The sequence below is a fragment of the Hipposideros armiger genome, unplaced genomic scaffold (assembly GCF_001890085.2).
Source record: "Hipposideros armiger isolate ML-2016 unplaced genomic scaffold, ASM189008v1 scaffold_297, whole genome shotgun sequence".
NCBI classification, from domain to species: Eukaryota; Metazoa; Chordata; class Mammalia; order Chiroptera; family Hipposideridae; genus Hipposideros; species Hipposideros armiger.
In genome coordinates, this window is record NW_017731647.1 from 419,107 (window position 1) to 446,793 (window position 27,687).

The 27,687-nt window shown below is 41.2% G+C and overlaps 1 protein-coding gene across 4 annotated transcripts in view; it reads right to left on the minus strand.

Annotated features, from left to right (window-relative positions):
• Positions 1-10,453: 10,453 nt before the first annotated feature.
• Positions 10,454-27,687, minus strand: part of SLC16A1 (solute carrier family 16 member 1) — a 39,563-nt gene continuing 22,329 nt past the window's right edge. For 2 of the 4 annotated variants that reach the window (XM_019659164.1, XM_019659166.1), the window contains exons 2-5: positions 25,037-25,297; positions 20,486-20,629; positions 14,979-15,824; positions 10,591-12,516 (exon numbers count right to left, since the gene is read on the minus strand). In XM_019659164.1, the coding sequence (XP_019514709.1) occupies positions 12,242-12,516; positions 14,979-15,824; positions 20,486-20,629; positions 25,037-25,253 (1,482 nt within the window). In that variant the 5' untranslated portion in view covers positions 25,254-25,297 and the 3' untranslated portion in view covers positions 10,591-12,241. Of the gene's footprint in view, positions 10,524-10,590; positions 12,517-14,978; positions 15,825-20,485; positions 20,630-25,036; positions 25,298-26,206; positions 26,289-27,687 lie in introns of those variants that run through there. The other 2 variants (XM_019659168.1, XM_019659165.1) reach the window with 2 other exon arrangements.

Here is a 27,687-nt window from a genome sequence, read left to right on the forward strand (position 1 = left end):
CACACACACACACACACACACACACACACACACACACACACACACACACACACACACACACACACACACACACACACACACACACACCCTTCCTTGTTTCCCCCTGCTTAATTTAGTGAATTTCTAGTTCTCCCTTAAGCCTCACATTAGACACCACTACTACTGAAAAGCTGTCACTGACGTCCCTCCCTCAAGGCTGGCCTGGGGCCCCCTCTCTGCCCTCACAGCCCCTGAGCTCCCCAGCCTCTTAGGACACACTTTTACTCACCACTTCATGCCCCCCTGGAGTCTCGTCCCTTCCCCAGGGAAGAGCCCTGTCTTGTTCACTGTGGTATCTCCTAGGGCCTAGCCCGGTGCTGGCACATGGCAGGCGTAGAGCCAGAACCACTGTGGTGTTCACAGGAGCCCACCCTAGTTGAGCACGTGCTGTGTGCCAGGACCTGGGAGAGTGCCCTCCAGGCACAAACGCGGTTAGTCCTCGTGGGGCTGAGTGGCACCCAGGACCCGTTCCCACCTGTGTCCTGTACTTTGGAGGCAGAAAGCTAAAACTCCATTTCCCAAACCTTCGAGAGTGCTGGGTGCAGATTGTGGGCCAAGGCTTGGGCCCTCCCGTGGGATTTGGGAGGTGGGAGGGAGCCAGGGGCCACCTTCCCGCTGCTCTGGCTGCTCCCTTCTGGCAGGCAGGGTCATGCAGACGTGTGTCTTTTCCTGCAGTGGGGTCCAGTGTGCACCCCCAGCCCTGGCCGCAGCAGGGGAGGCCCTGCCTGTCCGCTGGGTCACAGCCATGTCAGCGTATCCCAGAACTCAGTAGCGACAGTGACAACCTCCAGATACCCACCTTCCTTTCCTGCCCAGGCCAAGGGGGCAGGTCTTCTAGAGACTCAGCCTTACGTCCTCCCCGCCCCCATCCAGCCACTCAAACCATCCCAGTCAACACCTAACCTTCTGTATCACTTTTGTACAAATACCTCAAGTGGTTCCTGTTTCCTGTACTGAACTCTGGCTGATACAACTATTATTATCCTTATTTTACAGATGAGGAAACTGAGGCACAGAGCCACACAGCCAGTGAGTGGCGGAGCCAGGCTCTGAGCGCAGGTCTCTGAGCCCAGAGCCCACGACCCCTCTCGCCTCGGGGAATATGTGTGCCGGGTGCCAGGTGTGGAAGGCGGCTCAGCAGGCCTGCAGGCGGTGGGCTAGGCTGACCCCACAGCCGGTCCTGAGCAGGTCCCCAAGGTGTCTGCCCCTTCCTGAGAAGCACAAGCATCTCAGGTGCCTGGCGACTGTCCCCGAGGCTGGGGCTGGCCCGGATGGGACCCATGGGGCAGGGAGGCAGCTGAGGCAGCCCAGCTGTCTGGGTAGCACGTCAGGAGTGCTCCGGGTTTGCCAACCCAGGTCGGCAGTGTTGGGAGAAACACTTCAATGATCAGTGCAGAATCAAAAAGGGGCAGATGGTGAGGTGGCAGTGTCACAGGCCTGTGGGTAGGAGGCCAACTTGGGTGGCACCACCTTGGTGTACTCACCATGGTGTGGTCTTGTCAGTGTCCCTGGGTGGAATGGAGCCTCGGAGCTTGACATACCTGTGAGGCTGGCATGTGTGCCAGAATTCATGGGTACAGTGTGGCTGGCACTCAGGTTGGACGTTCCTGCCCAGCCTGCTGAGCATATCCTTATCTGTTGGGCAGCTGAAAGTATAGGAGAGGCCAAATGATTGTCCAGGGGGGAGCAGAGAAAACCAAGAGTTGTTTGATGTTTTGAGTATGGAAAGGACGCCAGTCTTCTACTGACTGCATCTGAGGGCACTGAGCAGGGCAGCCGGTGCTCCGTCCCCTCTCCCAATCATTCATTAATTCATTCTTTATATATTCAGCAAAGGAGTGCTATCACATAACAAACATATTCAGATATACTCCCTGTCTCACAGAGCTTACATTCTAGGGGAGAACACGTTTTCCTGAGTTTCCTTGTTGCTTAGTCCTCCTTTCAAAATACTGCCTTTCAGCAGGTGAACACCATTTTCTTTACAGTAACTTTTTTCTTTTCGTTTTTAAAGATTTTTATTGGGGGGCCGGCCGAGTGGCTCAGCTGGTTAAGAGCTCGCTTGGGAGCACCAGCTCTGAGCAGCCGGGCTGCGGTTCGGATCCCACATGAGGGCCAGTGACACTTGCCCTCTACAGCTAAGATGGTGAACAACAGCTCGACCTGGAGCTGGGCTACCGTGAGTCATGGCGTAGGCTGCAGCAGGGCTGCAGTGGTCTGCCGTGAGCTACGTGAATGGCTGTCAGGCAGCGTGAGCGACTGGCAGCTGGTGTGAGCTACCGGGAGCCATTGTGAGCGGCCGACCAATGACCGGCGACTGATTGACTCACCCGGGAAGAGCACAATGATCATACCAACATGGGCCAGTGAAGCGACGTCCTCCACAACTAGACTGAAGAACAAAACAGCAATTTGTCTACCTGTCTGTTCCCCTTTCCCAATTCCCCAACGCTGTTCCCCTCCTCCCAATTCCCCAATAAAATCTTAAAAAAAAAAAAAAAGATTTTTATTGGGGAATTGGGGGATGGGAACAGCGCTGGGGAATTGGGGGAAAGGAAACAGACAAGTTGCTGTCGTTTTGTTCTTCAGTCTAGTTGTGGAGGACGTTGCTTCACTGGTCCAAGTTGGCACCATCATTGCGTTCTTCCCAGGCGAGGCAGATCAGTTGCTGGCTTCTGGACGGCCATTCACGGTGGCTGCTGGCCACTCACGCTGGCTGCTGGCTACACACGGTAGCCCATGGCAATCCACTGCAGCAGGGGCTGCAGCCTACGCCATCGCCGGCGACTTACTCACAGCATCCCAGATCCAGGTTGAGCCGTTGTTCACCATCCTAGCTGTAGAGGGCAGTGTTATCGGCCCTCATATGTGGGATCTGAACCGGGGCCCTCTGGCGTCCCAAGCCAGCTCCCAACCAACGCGCCACTCTGCCGGCCCGTCTTTGCAGTAACTTTAAGTGAGACTTTGGGAATGCTACAGGGTTACCGTGGCCTGTAATGAGGATTTCCATTCCAAGACATTGGAGGGAACTCAGACATTAGTTCTGCACTGCTGCCCGTCTGCCAGCACAAGTCCCACTCAAAGATCAGAAGGGAGAGGGAGTCTGGTAATAGCGTAGAACAAATGCTTCCCATTCACTTCCCTGAGGCTGCTTCAGGCTCACATGCATCTCTGTCTCAGGCCCTTCATCAGACCTGGGCCTGGGAAACACTGAGGTTTGGTGTCTGGATTCTTAGGGCCCTCACGACACTTGATTGTAAGCGTTGATATCTTTTTATTGCGACCACGGACTGAGAGCTTCTCGGAAACAGAGACAAGACTTTGTTCATCTTTTTGTCTTCCGGGCATATAGTCTGTGCCTAATGCATGCTTGCCAGTCACTTGTGCTGTGGTCCCACAAGGCTCTCTCTGGATGCTCTTTAGGAGGAATGTAGCCTTTCTTTCTCTGCCCATTTCAGACGTCATCTCCTGCAGAAGCTTCCTAAAATCAAAAGGAACCTCTCACTGTGCGTGTTGTTCCCTCTCTTCTCAAGAAGCTTGCAGTCTGGTAGGGGTTTAGAAAAGCAAACAAAGGAGCACAGTCCACTGTGGTTCTAGGAAAAACTGTGAAAGACTTTCAAATGGCAAAGGACTGCCGGGTGCTCTTTCCCTCCAGGAATGCTGTGTGTGGTCTAGGCTTCCAGCTTATCTGATCCTGTAGGGACCTGCACACTGAATTGCCTTTTGCTGGGTTGTTTTCTGACTGCAGAGATGGATGGTAACGTGTGGAGGGCTGATGAGGGTGCAGATGTTTCCTGTTTGATGTGTGATGCAAAATGTTTCTCTTCATGGCAAGCCAAAGGAATTTTGGCTAGTAGAGAATAGATCTCCGTAAATGAAATTCTCATGTGAAACAGTTGTAAAATCTTACTGGGTTCCACCTTAATTAATGAGTTACAAACATGTTCATTTTACCTATATGAGAGCATGATTTTATTACCATTTTGAAAGTTACCCTTTAATAGTGGTAGGAGCTATAATATCTATGTAGTGATAATACTTACTGAGCATTCTGGGTCAGTTACTATGCTGAGGGTTTCACAGATGTTGCCTTATTTAATTCTCATGACAACCCTGTATGGGGTTCTATTACTAGTCCCAATTTACAGATGTAGAAACTGAGGCATAGTCTTAGGACTCAGGGTAAGTGCCTATCTGAAATTTGTGCCCAGAAACCTGGGGTTTGACACAAAGATTCCTACTTGAACTGCACTGTAGGTATAAGGGCATTTGGAACCAACTGGGGAATCAGGTAAGGTCTCCTGTGAGAGGACACATGAACCAAGTTTCAAAGGATGAATAGGAGTCAGTGTGGAGGAGAAAGGGGGAAGGGGTTTCCAGGCACAAGTTCCATGGAGGAAGGCAGAGGTATGAAACAAGGTCCTGCACTTAAGGAACTAAGAAATTCAGTTGGGCTGGAGAGCAGGGTGTGGGCTGAGGACTGGCAAGAGATAAGACCGAAAAAGTACACAGGAGCTGATCAAAAAGGGCACTGTGGGTCACGCTAGGGAGTTTGGACTTTGTCCTCAAACTAGGGTTTTAAGGAGAGAAGTGACACGATTAGATGAGTTTTATTATTTTTATCTTTATTGCTTTTATTAGTTATAAAAGCAGCTGAGAGATTTGGCCTTTTCAGAGAAATCATTTTGGCGGCAGCGTTGAGGCAGGATTGGTGGTGGTGAGAACGGAGGTAGGGAGGTTGTTAGAAACCAAGCCTATGGCAGAAAAAAAGAAAAGGAGGGGATGGAAAGGAGGAACAGTAAGGCAGTTTAATCTACACATCTGGACAACTGATGAAATACACAGGTCCATGGGGAAAGGCTGGGGCACAGGTGGACGGACGTACGTTCAGGGACCCTCCAGGTGCCTAGCTCAGAAAGCCTCCTGCTGCAGGCTGTTCTAGCTCATTCCTAGCATTTGAGACACATCGTAGCACTTGGAATTTAAAAGGAAAAGGGTGGTTATCAAAAAGTGTCTCCAGCTCCCATTCTGAAAAGCATATAAAAAGCACAAAAGCACTCAGGCCCTTTTCTTTTGGCCTTAAAGGGGAAAGGAATAGACCACAGTCACAACCACCATTAGAAGAAACCTCTTGATAACCATGCACACAGGCTGAGCACACCAGGTGATTTTTAAATCCCAGCTCACTTCCCTCTTGGCTTCTTAATGGCTGCTGGCCACTTCCTCTTGGGACCTGGCCAGAGCAAGCTCAGCCAGTGCAAACTTTTCTGGTATCAGTAAATCACATTATGAATTCCAAAGCCGAGGAAAAGGATTAAGATTGCGAATTTGTTGGGGACAGGACCGTTTTACTCATTTGGGTGCAGCACCCTAGTGATTGGTCATTAATCACCCTTCAAGATTACCCAGGCTTCAGCCTCTTCTGTTCCTGTGTATTTCCAGCTCCCATCCACTATGCCCTTCAGCTCTAGCCCTGAATTGTCTGCAGCCTTGCTCTGTGCTCTTCTGACAGCAGGGGAGGTGGCCTGCTAGGATGGAGGCCCAGCAACAGGCTTAGCATTTTTCACTACCCCCTCCCCCCAGGATTTTGCATGAGTCAGATGATAGAATATACTTGGAAGGCCTCTGATGAGCTACACAAACATTACCAGGTCTTCTTTGTTGTTCTGGTTGATGATTTAACTGATACCTGCTATACTGCATTGCAGAATATTCAAGCAGATTCACATCTAACTTTGAAAACTACTCTGTGCTCAAGATACCACCACAGTCAACAGTGTGCTGTGTACTTTCACACTTAATCCCCACCATAGTTTTATTGTTTATTTTACCAGAGGCTTAGAGACATTCACTTGCTCAGGAATACACTTTTGGTTCTTTTCAGGCACTCCTGAGATTGGGTTAGAGACTTCCCCCTGTGCTGCCCATCACAACACTCACTACCCCATCTTCCCCGCTGGCAGAAAAGCTGTGGGTGCTGGGAACTGGGCTCTGTTCAGTCATATCCTCTCCATCCAGCAAAGTCAGGCACACGGAGGATGCTCCAAAACATACTGCTTAGATGAATGAATTAGTGAGGGCTGATCTCGCTTACATCCTTTGCTCTATGCCGAATACTGCTGTTTTCCTTATAACCTACTGTTCATTGTCTGTCTTCCCCTGCCAGAATGTAAGATGCATGCTGTTAAAAAACAAAATACAACCAAGTAAATGTGAAGATCTAAATGGCTTTATTAAGCGATTCATGAATCTGGCAGCGTCCCATCTAGCAACTGAAAGGGTGCTCAGATGAGTTGTACAAAATGGAAGGTGTTATAAGCACAGAGGGTGAGACTGGGAAGTTCAGAGTGGCTGTCAGGCAAGGACACCTCTCAGGGGAGGCAGGGGTCTTATCAGGCAGGTTACCTCAGACATTGATCGGGAAATTCCTGACTGATTGGGTTAAAATTCCACTTCTGGGAGAGGCTGAAACTGCAATTATGTTACCTATTAAGTTTTGGTTTGGAGATGTGGCTTAACAAAAGTGACTCCAGTTTGGCTTGTTGGTGTTTTTTAACAATGGCAAGACATGCTAAGCGTCTTTCTCAAAGCCTAGGAATTAATGCTTAGGACATAGTAAGGGTCCAGGTAAATGATTGTTGGTATACAAACAAATGATAGCTGAGCAGACAAGCAAATACTACTCCTGTGTTTTGTGACATCAGTGTATGTTTTTCTGATGCCGAATTCAGTAAGACATTGTTTAAGACCACGGTAACACTGACTTGGGTAACTGCTGAGTGCTCTGGCTTCCTGAGTTAAATATTCACTTGCAGCTGAATGATGAAATCATAACTTGAGACCATTGTGCTCTGTGCTCTTCTATGTCATATTCACTTCCCTTTCATCAGATGCAACTCTTGAAGCAGGAAAAAATAACCTACTTGTAATAATCATCAGCTTCATTTTCCAGATCCAATGGACTGTTTTTCCCTCCGTAAACCAGTCGTATGTGCTAATTTTAGTATAAAAGTAACCATCACATTCATAAGATTTAGAATAAGGAAAAAATAATAAAGCCAGCTCTAATTTGACTACACTCACAGAATGACTGGCATTATTTGTGCATGTCCTTTTCCCCCCGTGCACGTGTGTATATGTCCTATATGTATGCACGCACATGCATCGTGGTAGTTTGTGTGCTGCTTTTTCACTTAACAGTGTGCCATGTTTATCTCATAAGAACTTAATAACCATCTATCTAAATAGTTACTGATACATATTATAGGATTTTTCAAATAAACTGATAATTTCAAAGACAGACATAATTTTCTTATATAAATTCCAAATGTACAATTCTTGGGGAAAAGATGTGAACTCGTGGTACTTGACAAAGATTATGAAATTGGTTTGCCAATATGTTAAGCCAATTTGTTCAGCCTCCGCCTGATGATAATTGATCCTTTAAATCATGTTATCAATGTAGTAGGGAAAATAGAAACCTCATCAGTCTTTCTTTTTCTTTTTTATTTTTAGCTGAGCCATCCTGCCACCTGTTGGCAGCTCAGCAGCAGCTCAGCTTGGGCCAGGACTCGAACCACTGTTGCTCAGAGCTCACACTCTTGAGTGGGCTCTTAACCAACTGAGCAACTCGGCTGGCCCACTCAGCAGTCTTTCAATTTAAGGACATTACTAGGGAGAAAGGACTTTAGTCACCATCAGTTACTAGTTATATTTCTTTTTTTTTAGAATCATCACCGATACTGAGGGGAGAGTTTATCTGCTAGTTGGGCATCTCTTCCTTGTGGAGGCAGTGTACTGTTGGGAGAGCAAGGGTTAGTTTCATCCATTCATTTACTAAAGAAACCATTGCATTTGTAAGATGAAAAGGAGGATCTAATCAAAAAGGAAAATTTGATCATTTAGCTAATATTCTTCAAGAGTCATTCTCGGGCCGGCCGAGTGGTGCGTTGGTTAGGAGTTGGCTTGGGACACCAGCTTTGAGCAGAAGGGCCCCGGTTCAGATCCCACATGGGCCAGTGACACTGCCCTCTACAGCTAAGATGGTGAACAACAGTTTGACCTGGAGCTGGGCTGCTGTGAGTCGCCGGCGATGGTGTAGACTGCGGGCTGCCATAAGCTACTGTGTGTGGCCAGCAGCCAGTGTGAGCGGCCGGCAGCCGGTGTGAACTGCTGTGAGCGGCCTTGCCAGCGACCCATCTGCCTCACCCGGGAAGAACGCAATGATAATACCAACATGGGCCAGTGAAGCGACGTTCTCCACTAGACTGAAGAACAAAAGAACAGCAATTTGTCTGTTCCCCTCCCCCAATTCCCCAATAAAATCTTAAAAAAAAAAATGGCATGCCCACACTATCCTCTCCAAGTAAGGCTCCAACTTGGAAATTAAAAGAGCTCATTTCTCCCCCAAGTATTAACTTCCTTTGATTTAAAAAAAAATAGTCAGATGCTTACACTTATTAAGCCCTTGCTTAACTTGAGGTGTCACACATCAGCTAACCTTCATGACATCCCTAGAGAGGTTGGCACTAATTATTAACACCTTACAGAAGGAAAAAACCCTGATGCTTAGGGAGGCCGAGTAACTTGTGTGAGGTTCACACAGCCTCTGAATGTAGGCAGCCTGTATTGTTAAGCAGCCAGGAGCAGGCTGACTCCTTTGCTAGCTCTCCCAGCCTCCTCTAGCAAGTCAGGGTAAAGTCGGTAAAAATAAGTAAATCAACTGCTGTTCCACTGAGATACTCTATCAATTACTCTGATTTGAATGCTTTTATCACTGTGGCCTAGGCTGAATGGAGGATGGGTGACTGAATCTAAAAATAAAGCTAGAACATTTTATTTTAGGAGTGATGTGCTTGAAACCCCCTTAGATGCTTCTAAACTCTGAAGCAACTTGGCTTAATTGCTCACATTTGGGCAAGTCAGGCAAGCTGGGGCTATCACTTCCTGTCAGGTACTGAAAGAATTTTCATAGTGACACAGTCTATCATTAACCTCTTTCTTCATGTCTTCTAGGCAAGTTGTCTGACCTGATTATGTTACAAAGATGGAAATTTACTGTTGACCTTTCCTCACCTTTCCAACCAAAAGTGGGGGGGGAAGGAGTTACACCTGATTAAGTTTATTATACTGTGACCCATTTGCTAGGGAAGGTAAAATCCAGATATTTAGATTTTTTAGACAAACCAATACCCAGTTTATCAATCTGAAATTCAATACACTAAAAACATCAGGTTATATAAAAATATTAAATGGTTAACAATATTTTTTCCTATTTAAGATACAGGATTAATATTGACATATATATCTATGGTACAAACATAAAATAGTAAGTTTGGACAAACCCAAGTATCCAGAAGGTTATTTGTCAATGTGATTAATTAGGGATAAAATATCTTGCTGAATTTCCCATAATTTCCTCTAGCAAGTCACGGTATCCTTTCCTGAATACTCTTTGTAGAAATTATTTATCTTGGCTACTTAAAATCATTTCTCAGTAGACTTGAATATAACATGATAATAGTCTTGTTTGGCACCATGATCATTGGCAGTTTCCTGCCTATCAGTTCCTTAAATAATTTTCCAGCTTTCACTTGGGAACCTGTTTCAGCATGCAGTGCACTCTTGAACTATCCCAAGCCCTTTTGGGCACTACAACTACCCAAGAGCTATATGTGTTCTCTGTGACTTCGAGTGCGGGATGGAGAAAAGCAAAGATAGGCAGGTATTCTACGCATACATGTTTTGCCAAAGCAGCCACCGAAACTGTGAACTGAAATAAAACTTAGTCCTCACCTGGAGTAAGGGGCAAGACTGGATCAGAGAGCCTAGGTGCTTCCATTGTTGAGCACAACGTGGTAGCACACAGAGGATTGTTAACAAGGAGGAGATGGCAGAGTAGGCTGTATTGGGTTTTAGTGTTGGCTCTGTTACCAACACTGATCTTGAATAAATCCCTCTGCCTGTATCTTCAGTTGGACTGGGTGATAAAAGGTTTAGCTCCAGTTTTGAACCCTTGCTTCTGAATACAGCAACTTCAGAAACCTTCCTTCTAATAAGTGGTGGGTAATCTGCGCTATAAATCCCTCACTTTACCAACAAGGTTCAATTAATGAACAAAGACCAGGCAAGGGATTATGTGTGGATTAAGGGATTAAGCTCAACAATTGGGATGGGGGAAAACTAAGCCTATACATCTGCTCTATTTAGTTCTGTTTTCCCGATTTCCTTATATTCCCTCACTGATGGTGATCGTCGTTTTTACAGAATGGGAAAGAAGCAGAGGTATGGACTCAGGTCCATGGGAAAAGGCAGAGTCCAAAATGGAGCCAAGCCTGCCAACAGTCACAGCAGGTTTCTCCTGTAAATGCCTTCTCCATCTGCCATGACACTCAGGCATGGGAAGGGAGTTTTCATTGTGTCTTTACGATTAACTGCTCTGGATGCTTTCAGAGAGGTTGTTTCAAAATGCCCCTCTTGCTTGCCTTAAGGTAAAGAAGAGGAAAGGGGAAAAAATCAAGTTAAAATAAACCGTATACACAAAGCCCAAAGCAAATAAACTGAATGATTTAACTTAATATTATTAGCAAGGGTCAAATTGAATCTTAATAAAAAATGAAGACAGCAATATTTTCCTCAAATAAAACATTTGGAGGAAGAAACATTTCTAAAAAAAAAAAAAGTTTATTCGGAAAAGCCAGCCTCTTAAAGGTTTTAAATCTATACTTTCACTCTGTCAATTACAATATTTTAAAATACATTGACTATAATATATAATTCATTGAATGTTTATCATTGCTCTGCCTCAATTTAAAAGATAGTAGGTTAAAAAATGTTTAGTTTTCATTCTGGTCCATCTTCCCTCCTATCCTTATACTAAATGCATTTCTCTACTTTTCAGGTTAAGTGAAAGGGGTCACAAAGTTTTTAGATTTGTCTGGAGAGTAAGAATGTGTCCAATAATTCTGAACAAAACATAATTTTCTTCAAGACCTTCTGGGGGAAAAATAAAATCAGTTTATTGAACTAAAAATACTTAGCAACTTCCCATCCAATCTTATCCTTATAGATTTGCTTGGGGCCAAATCTCTCTGGCTCTCTGTAATTAGCAAACATTAAAAAACAAAAAACAAACAAAAAAAACACTAAACACACAAAATCGAATATCTCACACACAGCTCTAAGCTACACACTATGAATCAAAGGGGAAAAAATTCCAGGTAAAACAACAAAATGATTCTGAGTCTCACAGTTTAACTGAGGTTTTAGAAAAACCAAAGCTGAGTTCAGCTGCTGTTTGAAATCTGTCCACACTTAAATATGTTGTCTTTACTAAGGAGGCACAAATAGATAGTTTTGTATTAATTTAATACTAACTTTTACACTGAAAAAAATAATACTAAGTGATCTCAAAAGGGGCAATGATCTATAGCCACTCAAAATGTGTCTTTAAAAAGGGGTGCAAAAATAGTAATTTAATGAAATCAGCTCTCAAGAATTTGGCTTCTAATAAGCATCCTAAGAAAAGATGCCAGAGGGGTGTTGATGAGTACAGTGTGTCTGGAACAACCATGATGTTTCCAAAATTTTATGCCTTAAGTTTCCTAAATATATAGCAAGCAGGCACATATGCCAGGCAACCACTGGTGCTCAGAAAATATTTTAATCAGGATTTTATAAAATCCCCAACTTTCAACCAATATTTGTATCCATAAATCGTCCAGTGGTCATGTCTGACAATGTATTACAGATAACAGGGAAGCAAGATTAATTTTAAATTTTAGATTTGCATCAAACAAGTTATTTTTCCTTGTAATGGAACACTTAAAATAGATGAATTCAGCAGAATGGTTTAAAAAGTTAAGGCTCCCTAAAGATTCTAAAGACTAAAACTTAAGGCACATATTATAATCTTCATGACTGTTAAAAGCTAAGATTAAAAAAAAAAAAAAACAAATAAAAAATACCCGACTTCCTGTCCTCAATCTTTGCCAACCACTCCCTCTAAAGGATATGGCATTTTTAATTCGGGATACTGGTAAGGAGTGAAACAAAAATTCCACCAAGGAACACCTGGTAGGATTTCCATACAAATGTCCACTATTTGCATTGAGCACCACTGGGAGACAGGTCACAGGCCAGTAGAACATTTTCAGATATCTTGGGTCACAAGCTGCTCCATTTACCCTTCGTCCCTACGAGTTCAGACTGGACTCTCCTCCTCTTTGCGGCCTCCTTCTGAGCCTTTGTGCTCTGGAGCATCTGCTGTGCAGGTAACTTCTTTTGAGTTCTCAACATCTACACCGGTTTCCTCCTCTTTACTTTCTTTTTTCTGCTGCCTCTCTGCTTTCTGTTCTTTTGCCACAAGCCGATAATTGATGCCCATGCCAATGAAGAGATAGATGCCTGCGACAATGAGAACTCCGCCACAGGCCCAGTATGTATATTTGTAGTCTCCATATATGTCATTGAGACGACCTAAAAAACCATGAAAACAGTTATATGGATAAAAGTAAACAAGTACTGTATATACTTTTCCAAATAAAGCTGAAGGATCTACTCAGAAAGATGTCAACTGAATCCTCAAATAGCCCACAAATGACAATTAGTTTTAAAAGGAACTTCTAAAAATGACCTGATATTTGGTTTATGATGTCATACTTGATTTTGGATGGCCTTGCATCTTATTATTTTCAGCAACTTGAAAATAATGAAATCTTGGCAAATTTGAATTGGGAAAGACCTAGAGATCACCTATAATCAATTTCCTTAATACACAATGGAAAAAAATTGTTGCTCAAAAGAGGTTTAAGAGTCTTGCCCAAGGCCACAGAGCTAATCCTAGTCTGCCAGGCCCATGCTCTCTCTGACATCAGCATTTTCCAAAGAGCGACCCTGTGAACACTTGTCTTAGGCTAAAAAGTACCAACAGCAATCAATTCCTTTGCTCTATTCTGAGTGCTTCATACTCACAACAGGCAGTTTCTATCATTATTGCCATTATATATTACAAAAGCTGAAGTGCAGAAACCTTAAGTGACTTGTCCAAGGTCACATAGCTAGTAAGTGACATAGCTAATATATATATATATAAATATATATATTTATAATATAATATATATATACTATAAAAATAGTAAGTGAACTAGGTTGATTTTGAACCCAGAAAGCCTGACTTTGAAGCCTGTACCCGTAACCACTGTGCTACAGGAAACTTCCCTAATGTTTCCAAAGTCAAGTTATCTTGGGAAATGGCATATCATCTATTAAAGACTTTATGAGATCTGGTAACAAAGAAGCTTATTATCTTGGTGTTTCCAAACTGTTTTCTTCTGGCCATGAAATCCTTGTTATAGTAAAATTTATTAGCATCTCATCAAATTGTATATCTCAAGGAATAAACTCTGGAAAACCCTACTCTACACCTATGAAGGACTTAATATAACCAATTCAAATATGATTCCATATGGTGTTCTAACTTGGGGCATCATTCACTCAGCAGTATTGACTGAGTCTCTACATACACCACACTGGGTCTGCTAGGCCCTGAGAAGGGTAAGCAAAGGAGATAATAGCTACAGCTTACTGGAGAAGAGGGATGGTGGTCAAATAGTTACACCAACTGTGAAAAGTGCTACTAGGAGGGTTTGAAAGCAGAAAATAGGGGGTTGGGACCAGTAAATAGGGTCAGGAAGGCCTCTCTGAAAGGGTAAACTAAGCTAAGACTCACAGGAGGCTAGGAGTTTTCTGGGAGAAAGCAGATGGGGAAAGGGTCCAGGCAGAGAACAGCAGGTGCAGAGGCAGGTGGTGTGTGTGAGAGGGGAAGGGAGAAGAGCCAGCCTGCTGGAGCAAAGAGCACAAGGTGAGTACCAGGAAATGAGGGGGACAGAAAGGTCACTGCAGGCCACATTAGGGAATTTGATCTTCACCCTAAGAACAATGGGAAGTAACTGGGGAGTTGTCATCAGCTGAAATTAACAGATGTACATTTGCAAGGATAATTCTACCTGCAGAGTACAAAACAGATTGAAGGCTGGCTAGAGTGGATATAGGCAGACCTGTTAGGAGGCAACTGGAGCAGCCCAGATAGGAGACAGGAACTATGGATAAGGAGGGATTGTGATGGAGAAAGTGGGTAGATTAGAAAGATTTAGGAAGTGAAAACTGACAGGACTTGGCAACTGATTTGGGTATCAGATGAGGAAGAGAGCAATATCAAGTCAGCTGCAGGTCTTTCATGTATCTTCACTCACTTCCTAAATCATACTTTCGAAAGTATGAGTCACATCCAGAAGGAGAGCGAAGTTATGTTTCCACTGTGTAATTATCTATTGAGCTATTCATTTAAAAGATGAAGTATTTAAGAACTGTTCCCAAATTATATTGTACTCACTTATTAGCTGTGTGGTGTAAGGCAAATTATTTCACCTTTGAAAGCCTCTATTTCTTCACTTATAAAGTGGGAACTCTTAACAGTCCCGTCCTGCCTCATAGACTTGTGAGATATAAGAGGATACAGAATATGCTTAGGACAGTCCCTGGTACACTATGAGCTTACGTGATAGCTGTTATTATTATTACTACTACTTTAATTATTATGACTGAAATACACTCTATTATTAACATGCCAATTACCACCAGTACTTTACATGTTTTTGTACCATAAGCATGTAAATTTTACAAAGAGAAAACATATTTTAAGAAACAATGTCATTAGTAAAAATATTTCACTCCTCGTCAGCTTGATGGTTCAATTTAATTCAATTCTGTATTTGAGCAGTTATGCTGTGCCAAGCATTGTGCCAGCACTGCGGGTAGAGAAATGAGAAAGACTTGCTCTCCACCATCAAGAGGCTCACTGGTCTCTGCTTTCTATCACCTTCTCAATCTTCTAAGCCTGTTTTATGTAACCAGAACCATGGATGGGAGACACACTATACCTAAGAGTGGTGGCCCCAGCAGGACAGGACAGCATTCCACAATGGTCACCAATCCCACGGCACTGGAGAACTTCTGGGGTCCAACGAGGTCCATCAGCGTTTCAAATAATACCGAGCTGAGCCACCCAAATGCAAACCCAAAGAATCCCGCATAAATACAGAACTCAGTATAGCTGGAGGACAAAGGTGCTAGCAGGTGACACACTCCATTTGCAATAACAGAAACAGCAAAGAAATACTGAATTCGAGGTCTTATCCACTTTGTGTTGGCTACAAGTCCCATAGAAGGTCTGGCTACCATGTCAACAAAAGCCAGAATGGAAAGAAGGAAGGCAGAACTCTCACTAGAGTAATGCCGACTCTTGCCATAACTACTAAGAAAGACCAAAGGAGCAAACAGTCCAAAAAACATGATCACGTTTCCAGAGAGGTATAGCAAAAAGCCTCTGTGAGTGAACAGCGAAAAGTCCAGAAATTTATTAATTGTCTGGAAGAATGATGGTTTCTCCTTTTTGGGGTGTCCTCCAATAAGATCTGTATTTGCATCAGATTTTCCAGCCTCCTGAAGGGCTTGTTTAGATCTGTCTTTCTCAGCATTTGTTGATGTGGGCCCTATTGGTCGCATCAGGGCTCCAGCCACACAGCAGTTTAGTAGGAAGGCCCCGAGAATTAGGAAGCTTCCTCTCCAGCCATAGATACCGAAGAAAACCTGATTGAGGGGGGCCAGGGTAGAGAGGAACACAGGGCTGCCTGCCATGGCCAATCCATTTGCCAACGGCCGTTTCTTGTAGAAGTACTTGCCAATCATGGTCAGAGCTGGATTCAAGTTGAAGGCAAGACCAAGACCTGGGGAGGAGGGGAAAAAAGAACCACATACTGTAATAAATGTCAGAAATATCCAGAATTACTTAACCAGATAAATGAAAATAAAGGTATAAATAATGGAAAGGAGACAAAAATCCTCATTATTAGAGGACATATTGTATAGGGAGGGGTTTAAAGTGTGAGCTCTAAAAACCAGACTGGTGGGTCAAATCCCAGCATCATGGCTGATTGGCTGTGTCGCCGTCAGACGTGTTGACCCTCCTGTGACTGTTTCCTGACACGTAAAATGAGCATACAGCACTGTTGTGAGTCAAGCCCTTAGAACAGTGCCTGGCATGTCATAAACACTCAATAAATATTAGTCATTTTTATTATTGTTTATATTATTTAAAGGTGAATAACTGCCTATTTTTCAAATCTCCCAAAATCACTGTCTATGGGTCACTATAACCATAGATCATTCAGTAGACATCAAATAGAGAAAATGGTTTTACAATAGAAAATGCAACACAAAATTTTCATTTTACAATAGTACAAAAAACTAAAAAGTGTGCAATTTATTGGGTCGTTAGGAAAGTCATGACATATTTTTCTGTTTTTCAATGCAAAAATGCGTCATGACTTTCCTGAAGACCCAATATAATGGCTACCATTGTGTAACTTTCCTGAAGGGTTGGAGAATTAAAAATGATATGTACACACGTTTTCGAGTAATAAAACACATTGATGTCAGTTCTCCCCAAATGAATGCACTGATTAAATGTAATTCCAATGAAAATGTCAGGGTATTTCATTTTGGAGATGAGGTAAAATGGCTACAACATACTTCGAGAATACATGGGAGTTGACCAGGAAATTTTTGGTGGTGCAGGAGGAGTGGGACTAACCAAAACAGACATTTAAATGGACTTATAAAAGCTGCTATCAATAGAACAGTGTGGTTCTGGGCTGGCTGAGTGGCGCGTTGGTTAAGAGCTGGCTTGGTACATGAGCTCTGAGCAGCAGGGCCCCGGTTTGGATTCCACATGGGGACCAGCGATGCTGCGCCCTCTACAGCTAAGATGGTGAACAACAGCTCGACCTGGAGCTGGGCTGCTGAGTCGCCGGCAACAGCATAGGCTACAGCTGGCGTGAGCTGCCGTGAGCCACCATGAATGGCCGTCCAATGGCTGGTGAGCAACTGCCTCACCCGGGAAGAGCACAATGATAATACCAACATGGACCAGTGAAGTGACGTCCTCTTCAACTAGACTGAAGAACAAAAGGACAGCAACTTGTCTGTTCCCCTTCCCCGACTCTCCAATGCTGTTCCCCTCCCCCAATCCCCAGTAAAAAAAAAATCGTATAACAAAAAAAAGAACAGTGTGGTTCTGACTCAGGAATAGGGAAGTATATATGGATCAGTGAAAGCAGATAGAAAGCGCAGCAACATATCTGACATATATAATCATCTCGTGTAAGATAAAAGCGGCATTTTAAAGTACTGCAGGGAAAAAAAAGAACAACAAAAATGACTGTAGAAAGAATTATTCAATAAATAGTGCTAGTATAAGTAAATAGTCAATCACTTCTAGATGCTCTCCATGGCCCCGTCTTGCTCCCTACTATTCATGTGAGGCTTAAACCTATAAACCAGAGCAGGTCACGCCCCCCATTTCAAACCTAATGGCTTTCTATCCATAACCTTTACCCTGGCCCTTGCCTCCCTGACCTCACACCAGACCATTCTCAACTACGCCAATAAACCTGCTGATGAGTACGGCCTGCATCCCCTAGATGTTCACAAAGCTACTTCCCTGTTGTTACTCGGATCTCTGTGGGGGCCATCTCTTCACTGAGCCCTTACCTTCACTGACTACCCAGGCCTTCCCAGTCAGGATACTGTTTGGAGGCTTTGCCAAGTATTTATCACTACCTGATATTTTTCTTATTCATATATTTGAGTAGTACTAACTATCTCCTCTCATTAAAGATTGTGCCTTTGCCCAATGTGTCACTGTTCTCACAGCACCTAGAACAGTGCCTGACGTGATATGGTTGTTGCTCAATAAATATTTGAAGAATGAATAAAAGTACAAATAAATAAACTAATCATGTGGGAACAGACTCATAGTTCTTTCTTCTTATGTCAAATGTTTTCAGCCATCCAGAAGTTTTAAATATAAAAAGGGCATATTTTAAAAAGTAGGCAAATATTTTCATAATTTTGGAGTGGAGAACAACAATAACATAAAAGACAGAAATCACAGACTGAGAATTTTGAATACCTGAAAATTGCACACACTTAATGAGGGAAAAAAGTGGGAAAGGGGTCAATTTCAAATTTTTTCTCAAAATTCAACAGCAAAAAAATGTGTTGAGAACAGATATTTGTACATCCATGTTCACTGCAGCATTATTCACAATACCTAAAAGGTGGAAGCAACTCAAGTGTCCATCAGCAGATGAATGGTGTATGTACAGGGGGTGCCAAAAAAATGTATGCACATGTTAAGAACAGAAAACACTGCATTAAAATTGTAATACTCAATATTTACCAATAACAAAAGATGAATACAAGTCACGTTTGACTTCTGCAATTACAAGAGGTGCTCAAAGTGGTTACCATCAGAATCCAGACACTTCTGATTACGGTGAACTGCTTGAGCATAGATAACATCACTTAAAATGTGTATACATTTTTTTGGCACCCCACCCCCGTAAGTACAATGGAATATTATGCAGCCTTAAAAAGCAAGGACATTCTGACACGTGCTACAACATGGATGAACCTTGAAAACATTCTATTAAGTGAATTAGCCAGTCACAAAAAGACAAAAGCTGTACGATTCCTCCTATGTGAGGTACTTAGAGTTGTCACATTCATAGAGACAGAAAGTAGGATGGTGTTTGCCTGGGACTGTGGTGGATGGGAGTTATTATGTAGTGGGTGTACAGTTTCAGTTTTGCAAGATGAAAGGTGTTCTGGAGATAGTGGTGACATTTGCACAACAATGTGAATATATGTAACACCACCGGACTGAACACTTAAAAATGTTTAATAAGGTAAATTTTAGGTGTATTTTACAATTAAATATTAAAAAAATTAATTTGGAAGAATAACTCTCATGTAAAGGGATAATTTAACATGTAAAGTTATTATACATTATTTTTAAATCAATACATAAAAGTAGGCTTTTTTTTTTTTGGTAAAAACCCAAATACACTGCCACAAACATATAAAAACATTTACTTTCCTAATAATCAAAGAGATGCAAATTAAAACCAGGAGATGCTGTTCATCTGTTTAATTGGCAGTGGTCAAAAGAAATAATATCCCATTATTGTCAAGGGTATATTTTCTGTCATAAATAGTGGAGGAACTGAATGACTATAATCTTTCTGGAGAGGAAGTTAACTTATATGTATTTTAAAAAACACAGCAGTTTTACTTTTACAAATCTAGCCTAAGATTCATGTTCACAAAGGACTATCAACACAATACTGTTTACTAATAGTAAAAAAACAAAAAACCCTAAATATTCAATAAGTATCTAAGAGACTAGTCAAATAAGATTATGGGATGTGTGTGTGTGTGTGTGTGTGTGTATTCAACGGAATAATAGAGATTAAAAGATGTTTTCTATCAGAATAATGACATGGAAAGATGTTCATGATATATTAAGTGAAAAAAATGGCTATAAAACATTATATGTAATCTGATCCTTTTTTGTTCTAATGAAAGGTTATATGTACATAGAAAAAAGTTTGAAAGGATGTACATCAGAATGTTAATAGTCATATTTTCTGGATTGTGAAGTTACGAGTAATCTTTGTTATATGCATCAGCAGTCCATTATCTTAAATTTGGCTATTAAAAAAGCGGGAGAGGGCTGGCGGAGTGGCTCAGTTGGGTAAGAACTCTGAGCAACAGGGTTGCCAGTTGGATTCCCACATGGGCCAGTGAGCTGCGCCTGAGCTGAGCTGCTGCTGAGCTGCCAAGAGGTGGCAGGATGGCTCAGCTGGTGAGAGCACATGTTTCTAACAACAAGGTTGCTGGTTCGAGATGGGGGCTATGCCTGCCCGCAACTAAGACTGAACTCGGCACCTTGAGCTGAGTGGCTGCGAGCGAGCTGCCAACAGGCGGCCAGATGGCGATTGGACTTGGAGCTGAGCTAGCTACGCCCTCCACAACTAAGATTGAAGGACAACTTGGCTGTTCCCCTTCCCCAATAAAATCTTTAAGAGAAAAAAAAAAAAAAGGTGGTGGGGGGGAGGAATTATCAAGAGGATCCTTTATCCCTTAGAAATGTATGTGGACACTGTACTAGATAATTCCTGCTTTATGTTTAACACACTCTCCTCCAATAGAAGCCTATTCCCCAGGTAATGAGAATAATAACCAGCGACCACCCTTGCAACAAGTTGCCAGACACATTTTATCTAACACCACTGACTGACTATTAGGATAAGGGATGCAATCATCTCTTTCAGTTCATTCATTCATTTAACAATGGACACCTACTGTATCACAGAAATTTCTTTAAAAGTTTGTTTCTGGTACTGTTAATGTATTTACAGCTCTTTGAAATGATAATCAAGTAAGTTCTATAAGGAAGGAATTTCACTCAAGAGATCTGAAAGACAAATGAGCACCAAATAGCAATAAATTAATGCTTGAAAATGAATCAACAGCAACTCACCTCCGATGACTCCAATACAAAAGTAAAGTTGCTGTACACTGTTACAGAAAGAAGCTGCAACCAAGCCACTGCCTGACAAGAGGCCACCAACAATCATGACTAGACGACTGCCATATTTATTCACCAGGACACTGCTGATAGGACCTAAGAGAGAACCAAAATTTAGTGGTACAGAGCAAAGGAACCTACCCCTCACATCTACACAAGGCATAAATGACACTAAATGACAAGTCCTACAAAATAAACAGATACAGGGCCAGCTGGGTGGTGCAGTTGGTTAGAGCGCGAGCTCTGAGCAACAGGGTCACCGGTTGGATTCCCACATGGGCCAGTGACCTGCGCATGAGCTGAGCTGCCAACAGGTGGCAGGATGGCTCAGCTGGTGAGAGCACATGCCCCTAACAACAAGGTTGCTGGTTGGACTCCCTCATGGGGTGGTGGGCTGTGCCCGCCTACAACTAGATTGAAAGCAGCAACTGGACTTGGAGCTGATGGGTCCTGGAAAAACACAATGTTCCCCTTCCCCAATAAAAAACCTTAAAAAACAAACAAACAAATAAAACCCCAAATACAACAAAAGGCAATGGTAAGAATACCTTTTGGTAATTATTTCATAGTCATAGGTATGTATACTGGAAAATAAAGAGGCTAAAAAACATTAATTGTGTATCTTTTATATCTAGAAATATTAGATGGAATTTTACTAAAATAGTCTACCCTTAATCTTTCTCTTATAAGGCAGACAGGCTATAAATGTCTTGGCAATGGATATTCACAGGCTTCTTGATTTATCTGGGATATGGTCAACATTGATTTAGTAAGTTTGTTCTGTTTTTATTTTTGGACAGGCACACTGATATGATTTTACAGCATTATTTACATATTATCATAATTGTGGTTTGTGTCATATTTAAAAAAAATGACAAAATACATAATCATTTTTTTGCAAGTTTAAGTAGTTTTGAAATTAGGACATCTAAATTTAAAACAAAATAAAACTATTTCTAGTGATATCTAGATGTCTCAGGTATTGAATAAGTCTTTTAGCGTTCACCTGGTTCCATACCTATATTACTATTTTGTGGTAGCAATACTGTGAAAAAATGCTTGTAGGAGAAGATTAAATCAGAGAATGGTCAAAATATCCTTGGGTCTAACAACTCAAGAGGATAGGAAATGGAGTGTTATTTAAGAAAACCAGATTAAATTTCCTCAGCTAAACAGATATAAACAAACAAAAAATCAGTTTTTTCTGAATGTGAGAAAAGGAAGCAAAGAGTGAAGTATTCTAAGAATCAGGAAGAAAATGATTTTATGCATTTCATGTATCATTTTTGATACAAAAATCAAATGGTCTCTCCTTCTTTGCTACAAATTGGTGTGACTGGTAACTCCCCTTTTCCAAATTTTTGTCTTAATTGTAAGAAAGTCTTATCCAAAGCAAACAATGTTTTAAAAGCTATATATAACACAACTCTTAAGTAGACTAATATTTGCTGATTACAGATTGAATGACATTCATGAAACTTCATTTATATTTATAAGGATACTTATGTCTCCATGAATATGAGCTTATGGAAACGACAACTTTGTTTACGTGACACAACTTGTCTGTGGTGAAGGTGGATGGCTACAAATAAGAAAGAGTCACTGCCATGCAGCAGTACGGAAGGGGACACAAGGGAAAGAACTGAGCTTTGAACTTGCACAGTCACAAAGCTAGTGAGACCCAGCCCATTTTCTCCCCATTATAGTACTGTAGTTTTAGAACTAAGTTATAAAGCAGAAGACATACAAATCATATTTCTCTTCTATTAGCATAGTGAATTCTGGCCTTATTCTGTTTATACTTAGCTCCCTAGAAGAATGCTGTCTATTTTTTAAAATATAATATAATGTACATATTCAGAATATATTACAGATCATATGTTGACATACATATTCTGTTTCCATAAATACTATGGAAAATTCTGCAGTTACTTATATTCTGGTACTACTATTCAGAGTAGTAGTAGAAACACACTCAGGGAGTGGTGTTTCAAGATTAAAAAACAGGCTCTGGCCCCAGAGAACCCACATTCTAATTATGATATGCATGTATCTATGTAAACATACATGTAATAAACATGCAAGCAGGAATGAAAGCTTTTGATACCCTGGTATTTCCAAGGACCACGCCTCTCCAAGGGGCTGGGTCAGTCACTGGCTGCCAGGAGACGCTCTAGGCTCAGCCAAGGACACGCATAAAGAAGTTTCCATTGACCTTCTATGTCACTTCATGCAAATGATTAGGCCACAGATGGTTTGGAAATAATTTGAACTTATAGCTTGTGTAAGATGAGAGAATTAAATACTGAGAGAATACTCATGAAATATTCTCTTATAAACTACTCATGAAACAGATTTTGTATAGTCAGAATTGCAAAGATCAAAATATTGCCACACTCTGTGAAATAGAAATTAATGCTGTAAAGTTTGCAGTACTTTAAATAGAAATGTTAAGATGATATCACTGTGGAACTGAAAACATGTACATTTACACTTTCATGTTAAAAAGACAAAAAGGAAAAACTCAAATAAATCAACCAAGAGTAGGCAACTACGATCTCCTCCTCTGAAAAATATACTTACACTCTAACAAGAGTCAGTATGTGTCTCTGAACCAAAGCACTGGAAAAAGGCAAACTAAACCACTCCCAGCTCATATTAGTGTTGAGGGTGTGGCCCAAATGCACAAGTGAAAGGATTACGGCAGTTGTAAAAGTGATGATAATTCTTAGGGGACATATCACTCAAAAGCCAATCAAAACAAAATAACCCATTTAGTAGGATTTCTGCCACAAGGCTCATGATGGGCAATTTGTGTTTCAGAGTTATTTCAGGAAGGATGGCCCCAATTAGCTATCATTAAAAATAGAGAGGGGTACAGTTTATAGGCCTATTATAACACAAATTCACAGAAATGTGCTAGTTATCTCTGGGTGAGGACAAAGAACGAACTGTTTTCCCAAAAGAAATTGTCATATGCAATTAGCACAACTGACATCACTTACTTTTGATGCAAAATGCAAGTGGCTGTCATACTCTTGGCAGCTGGCACTGCAACATGTGAACCTCTGGTTTGTAGTCAGCTTAAAGATACACTGAGCACCTTGAGTACCTCTGGGTAACATTCCTACCAATTTTTTCAAGCGATTACAGTTAAAACCTGATTAGAAATCCTGGCAGATAGAGTTCAAAGCCTCCAAAATTATTGGCTCTCAGGAACTAGATAATGTCCAAAATCCCTTTTGATTTCTCTGAACTTATTTAAAAAAAAAAAAAAGCACTAAAATTTAGCACTTAGGTTCTTTAAAAAAGTACTAATTTAACAGACAAAACAGGCTTACATTCAAAATTTAAAAGGCACAAAATGATATACAGCGGAAAAAAGTCTTCCACTCCTGTTCTCAGTTATCCAATGCATCTCTCTCTAAGGCAACCAGATTACCTGTTTTCTCTGTGCAATGAAATTATCCACTTAATTAAATTATGACTTCAACTACTTATTCCTGTTTTATAAGTTTATGTTATTGTCTTAACAGGATTCTAAACTTCCCAAAGGCAAGATTCAAGATCAGTGTTCTCTCTCATAGCACCAAGCCTAGTTGGAATATGTGCAGAGGACCTAAGAAATATTTGTTGAATCAGCGATCAGGTCAAAAACCTAAGGCTAAGGTTTTACATTTGAAATACAGAACATTTACATTGGCTATTAAAAAGCTACTTATGCAAAGAAAAGATGAACGGAAGGGAAAACACCTAAATAAGCAACATGAGACATTTTCAATCCCACTTGGCTTTAGAATCTGTTAACTAAATAACTATATATTTTAAGTACTATGGTAGGTTTTTGACTTTTACATGTTAAACTGTGATTTGATGTGCCAAGGTGAAATGAACGGTATTTTAAATGATGTTATTAAGTAAGCAATTTACTCTCCACATTTCCTTCATAACATTTCAAAGAAGACAGAAGGGGGAAAAAAATTATAAACTTAAGTTTAAGGTGCAGCTGAAATGCTTTTAGGACTAATAATATCACAAGGAACAAGGGGGAGTTTATTCAGTTCCTTATTTCTAATACCACAAAAACCTTTTATAGGAAAACTTTGAACTATGCTATTCAGGTTAGCCTGACTTCCTTTAATTCTCCCAACATCAATTTTTAAAAATCTTTATGTTTACATCTCAAGCGTCTAGCAGAAAGCAATTAGAAAAATCAGTTGTCGTATGTCATTTTTCTGAGAGCTATTTTAGGCTCAACGATACTAAGAGGGAGCAAATCAGGGCTTCTCATAATTTCTCAATTCTGTTTCAGAATACTGTAGTGGAACAACAGAGCAAAAGTTGTCATTGTTAACGGGAATGACAAATGTGACTCTAGACATACAACTACATGAAATAACATTTCAAAGCACCTCACTGAGCAAGTCATAGAAAACGTTACTGAATACAGAGCCCCTGGCTGCTTAATGAACATTAAAACAGCAAGTCTCACTGGGTACTTACCTCCACCATACATGACAGCCAACATGATGGAGGATATCCATGACACTTCACTGGTGGTGGCATGGAATATACCTTCAATTTCTTTGAAGAACACTGTAATGGACTTGGGAAATGCGTAAGAGAAGCCAATGGAAATGAAAGCTCCAACTACCACTGCCCACCCCCAGCCTCCGTCTGGGGGTGTGTATCCAACTGGACCTCCAACTGCTGGTGGCATGTTAGGCGTAGATAAATTCCAAAGTGCAGTTCAAATCCAATTATCTGAAGGATATAAAATTAAAACAGTATATCAGCAATAAAGTACTTTAGCTTAAAGGAAAACAGCTCATCACCATTTAAGAAACCACACCTAAAATAAATCCTTTTAATAAATGTAACCTTTGTATTTAGAATAAGCCTACTTGTTCTAGCAGTTAATATAATTCCTCAAATTACTGTAAATTATCTAAATGACTCGTTTGACTTTTCTGCTTGGAAAGTTCACATAACACATACCCTACAAAAGTTCCACAGTTTAAGATACACTTTATAAGTTTTTCCCCTTTCCCAATATGTATTCTGCAATACTTACTTTCTCTTATTTATATGCTGACTTAAAGTATTAGGAAGTGGGTACCTGACTCACTAGATCTGTAGCAATTTGCAAACTAGAAGATCATTGTGAACACACAAATGTTTCATTTAATGGGGTGGAAGATTATGTCAAAAGATGGCAGCTTCAAATCTAAGATTACTCCTTTCCTTGAAGCCATCTAGTACTAATGAATAGCATATTTAGAAACTGAAGCTTTCTGGTAGTTTATAAATAAAGAGAAGATGGGAGTGAGTGTTTGGTGGTAGGCTTACCTGTTTTCTCATAAAGGTCTCCTTTAATTTATTTATAGCTAGCTTCCACCCTATATTATAACTCATTCTGCAACAGTATGTTAGCATCTTCATTTCAAATGATCTCCACTCAGACTATCTATGTTACAGCAATAAACACAGGTAACTGATGACAAGCCCACACTTGGCTGCAATATTCTTTATTCTAAAACACAAATCCTAGCTTCATAGTTTAGTAGCAGTGTGGTCGTTAATTCCTAAATACTGTTCCTTACATCCCATCAAAACACTTGAAATATGATTTAGGACAACGGAAGTTGTAGGTAGGGGTAGGAAGAAAACAACCTGTATGGGAAGTTTCCCCAAAAGCAAGGAGACAGGTTTTCCCACTTCTACTCAGCATTGTATCAGAGGTTCTAGCCAGTGCCTGGAGGCAGGAAAAAGAAAGAAAAGGCATAAAACTAAAAGGATTCAGAGATGACAGAATCGGCTATGTAGGCAATGCTAAAGAATATACAAAAAAGGTACAGAACTAAAATGACATGAACTAGGTCTCAGCATACACGATCAATAAACGGAAATCAACTGTCTTTCTAAACCACCAATTTACAATCAGAATTTGAAACTTTAAAAAAATACCGTTTACAATAGCATCAAAAAACTGAATAGGGTTGGGCCGGCTGAGTGGCTCAGCTGGCTAAGAGCTCGCTTGGGAGCGCCAGCTCTGAGCAGCAGGGCTGCGGTTCGGATCCCACATTGAGGACCAGTGACGCTCGCCCTCTACAACTAAGATGGTGAACAACAGCTCTACTTGGAGCTGGGCTGCCGTGAGTCGCCGGCGACGGCATAGGCTGAAGCAGAGTGGGCTGCCATGAGCTATGTGAGTGGCTAGCAGCCAGCCAGCTTGAGCGGCTGGTAGCCGGTGTACAGCAACTTGTCTACCTGTCTGTTCCCCTTCCCCGATTCCCCAACCTGTTCCCCTCCCCCCAATTCCCCAATATAATCTTTAAAAAAACAAACAAAAACTGAATAGGGTTAAATCTGACAAATGATGTATAACATATGTACACTGAAAACTACAAAATATTACCAAGAAATTAGAAAACTAAATAGATAACCCATCTTCATTGTTTAAAAGATTCAATATTTAAATTGGGCATATTTCTGAAGGCACATAATAGCATTTTTATTAGAAAGTTTATAAATTGGATTTCAAGCTACAAATTGGGAGAAAATGTATACAAAACACATATACAATAAAATAAATGTGCCGAACATAAAAATAACTTTTATGGTTCAATAGCAAACAACCCAATTAAAAATGGGCAAAAGATCTGAACAGATACTTAACCAAAGAAGATCCACAGATGACAAAGCACATAAAAAAATGCTCAAAACTGTTAAGTCATTTGTGAAATGCAAAGTGAATCATAATGAGATACCAATACATATCTACTAGAAGAGGGGTTGGCAAACTTTTGAGACAGAAGAGCTGCCAGGGGTCAGGAAACTGCAGCTGGTGAGCCACATGCGGCTCTTTGGGTACGTACATGTGGCTCTGAAGTAAAACTGAAAATGAAAATAAAACGATCGTAGTTTCATTTATAAAATTTTTAAAGGATATTATTCACATAATGGTGATTATGTAAAAATATATTTATGGCTTTCGAATAATTTTTAAATTGTTGTGAGGGACAGGATTGGCTCTTCCAGGGGTTGGCAAACTTTTGAGACCAAATGTACCCAAAGAGCCGCATGTAGCTCGCAAGCCACAGTTTGCTGACCACTGTACTAGAATGACTAAAATTAAGATTGATAATGCCAAA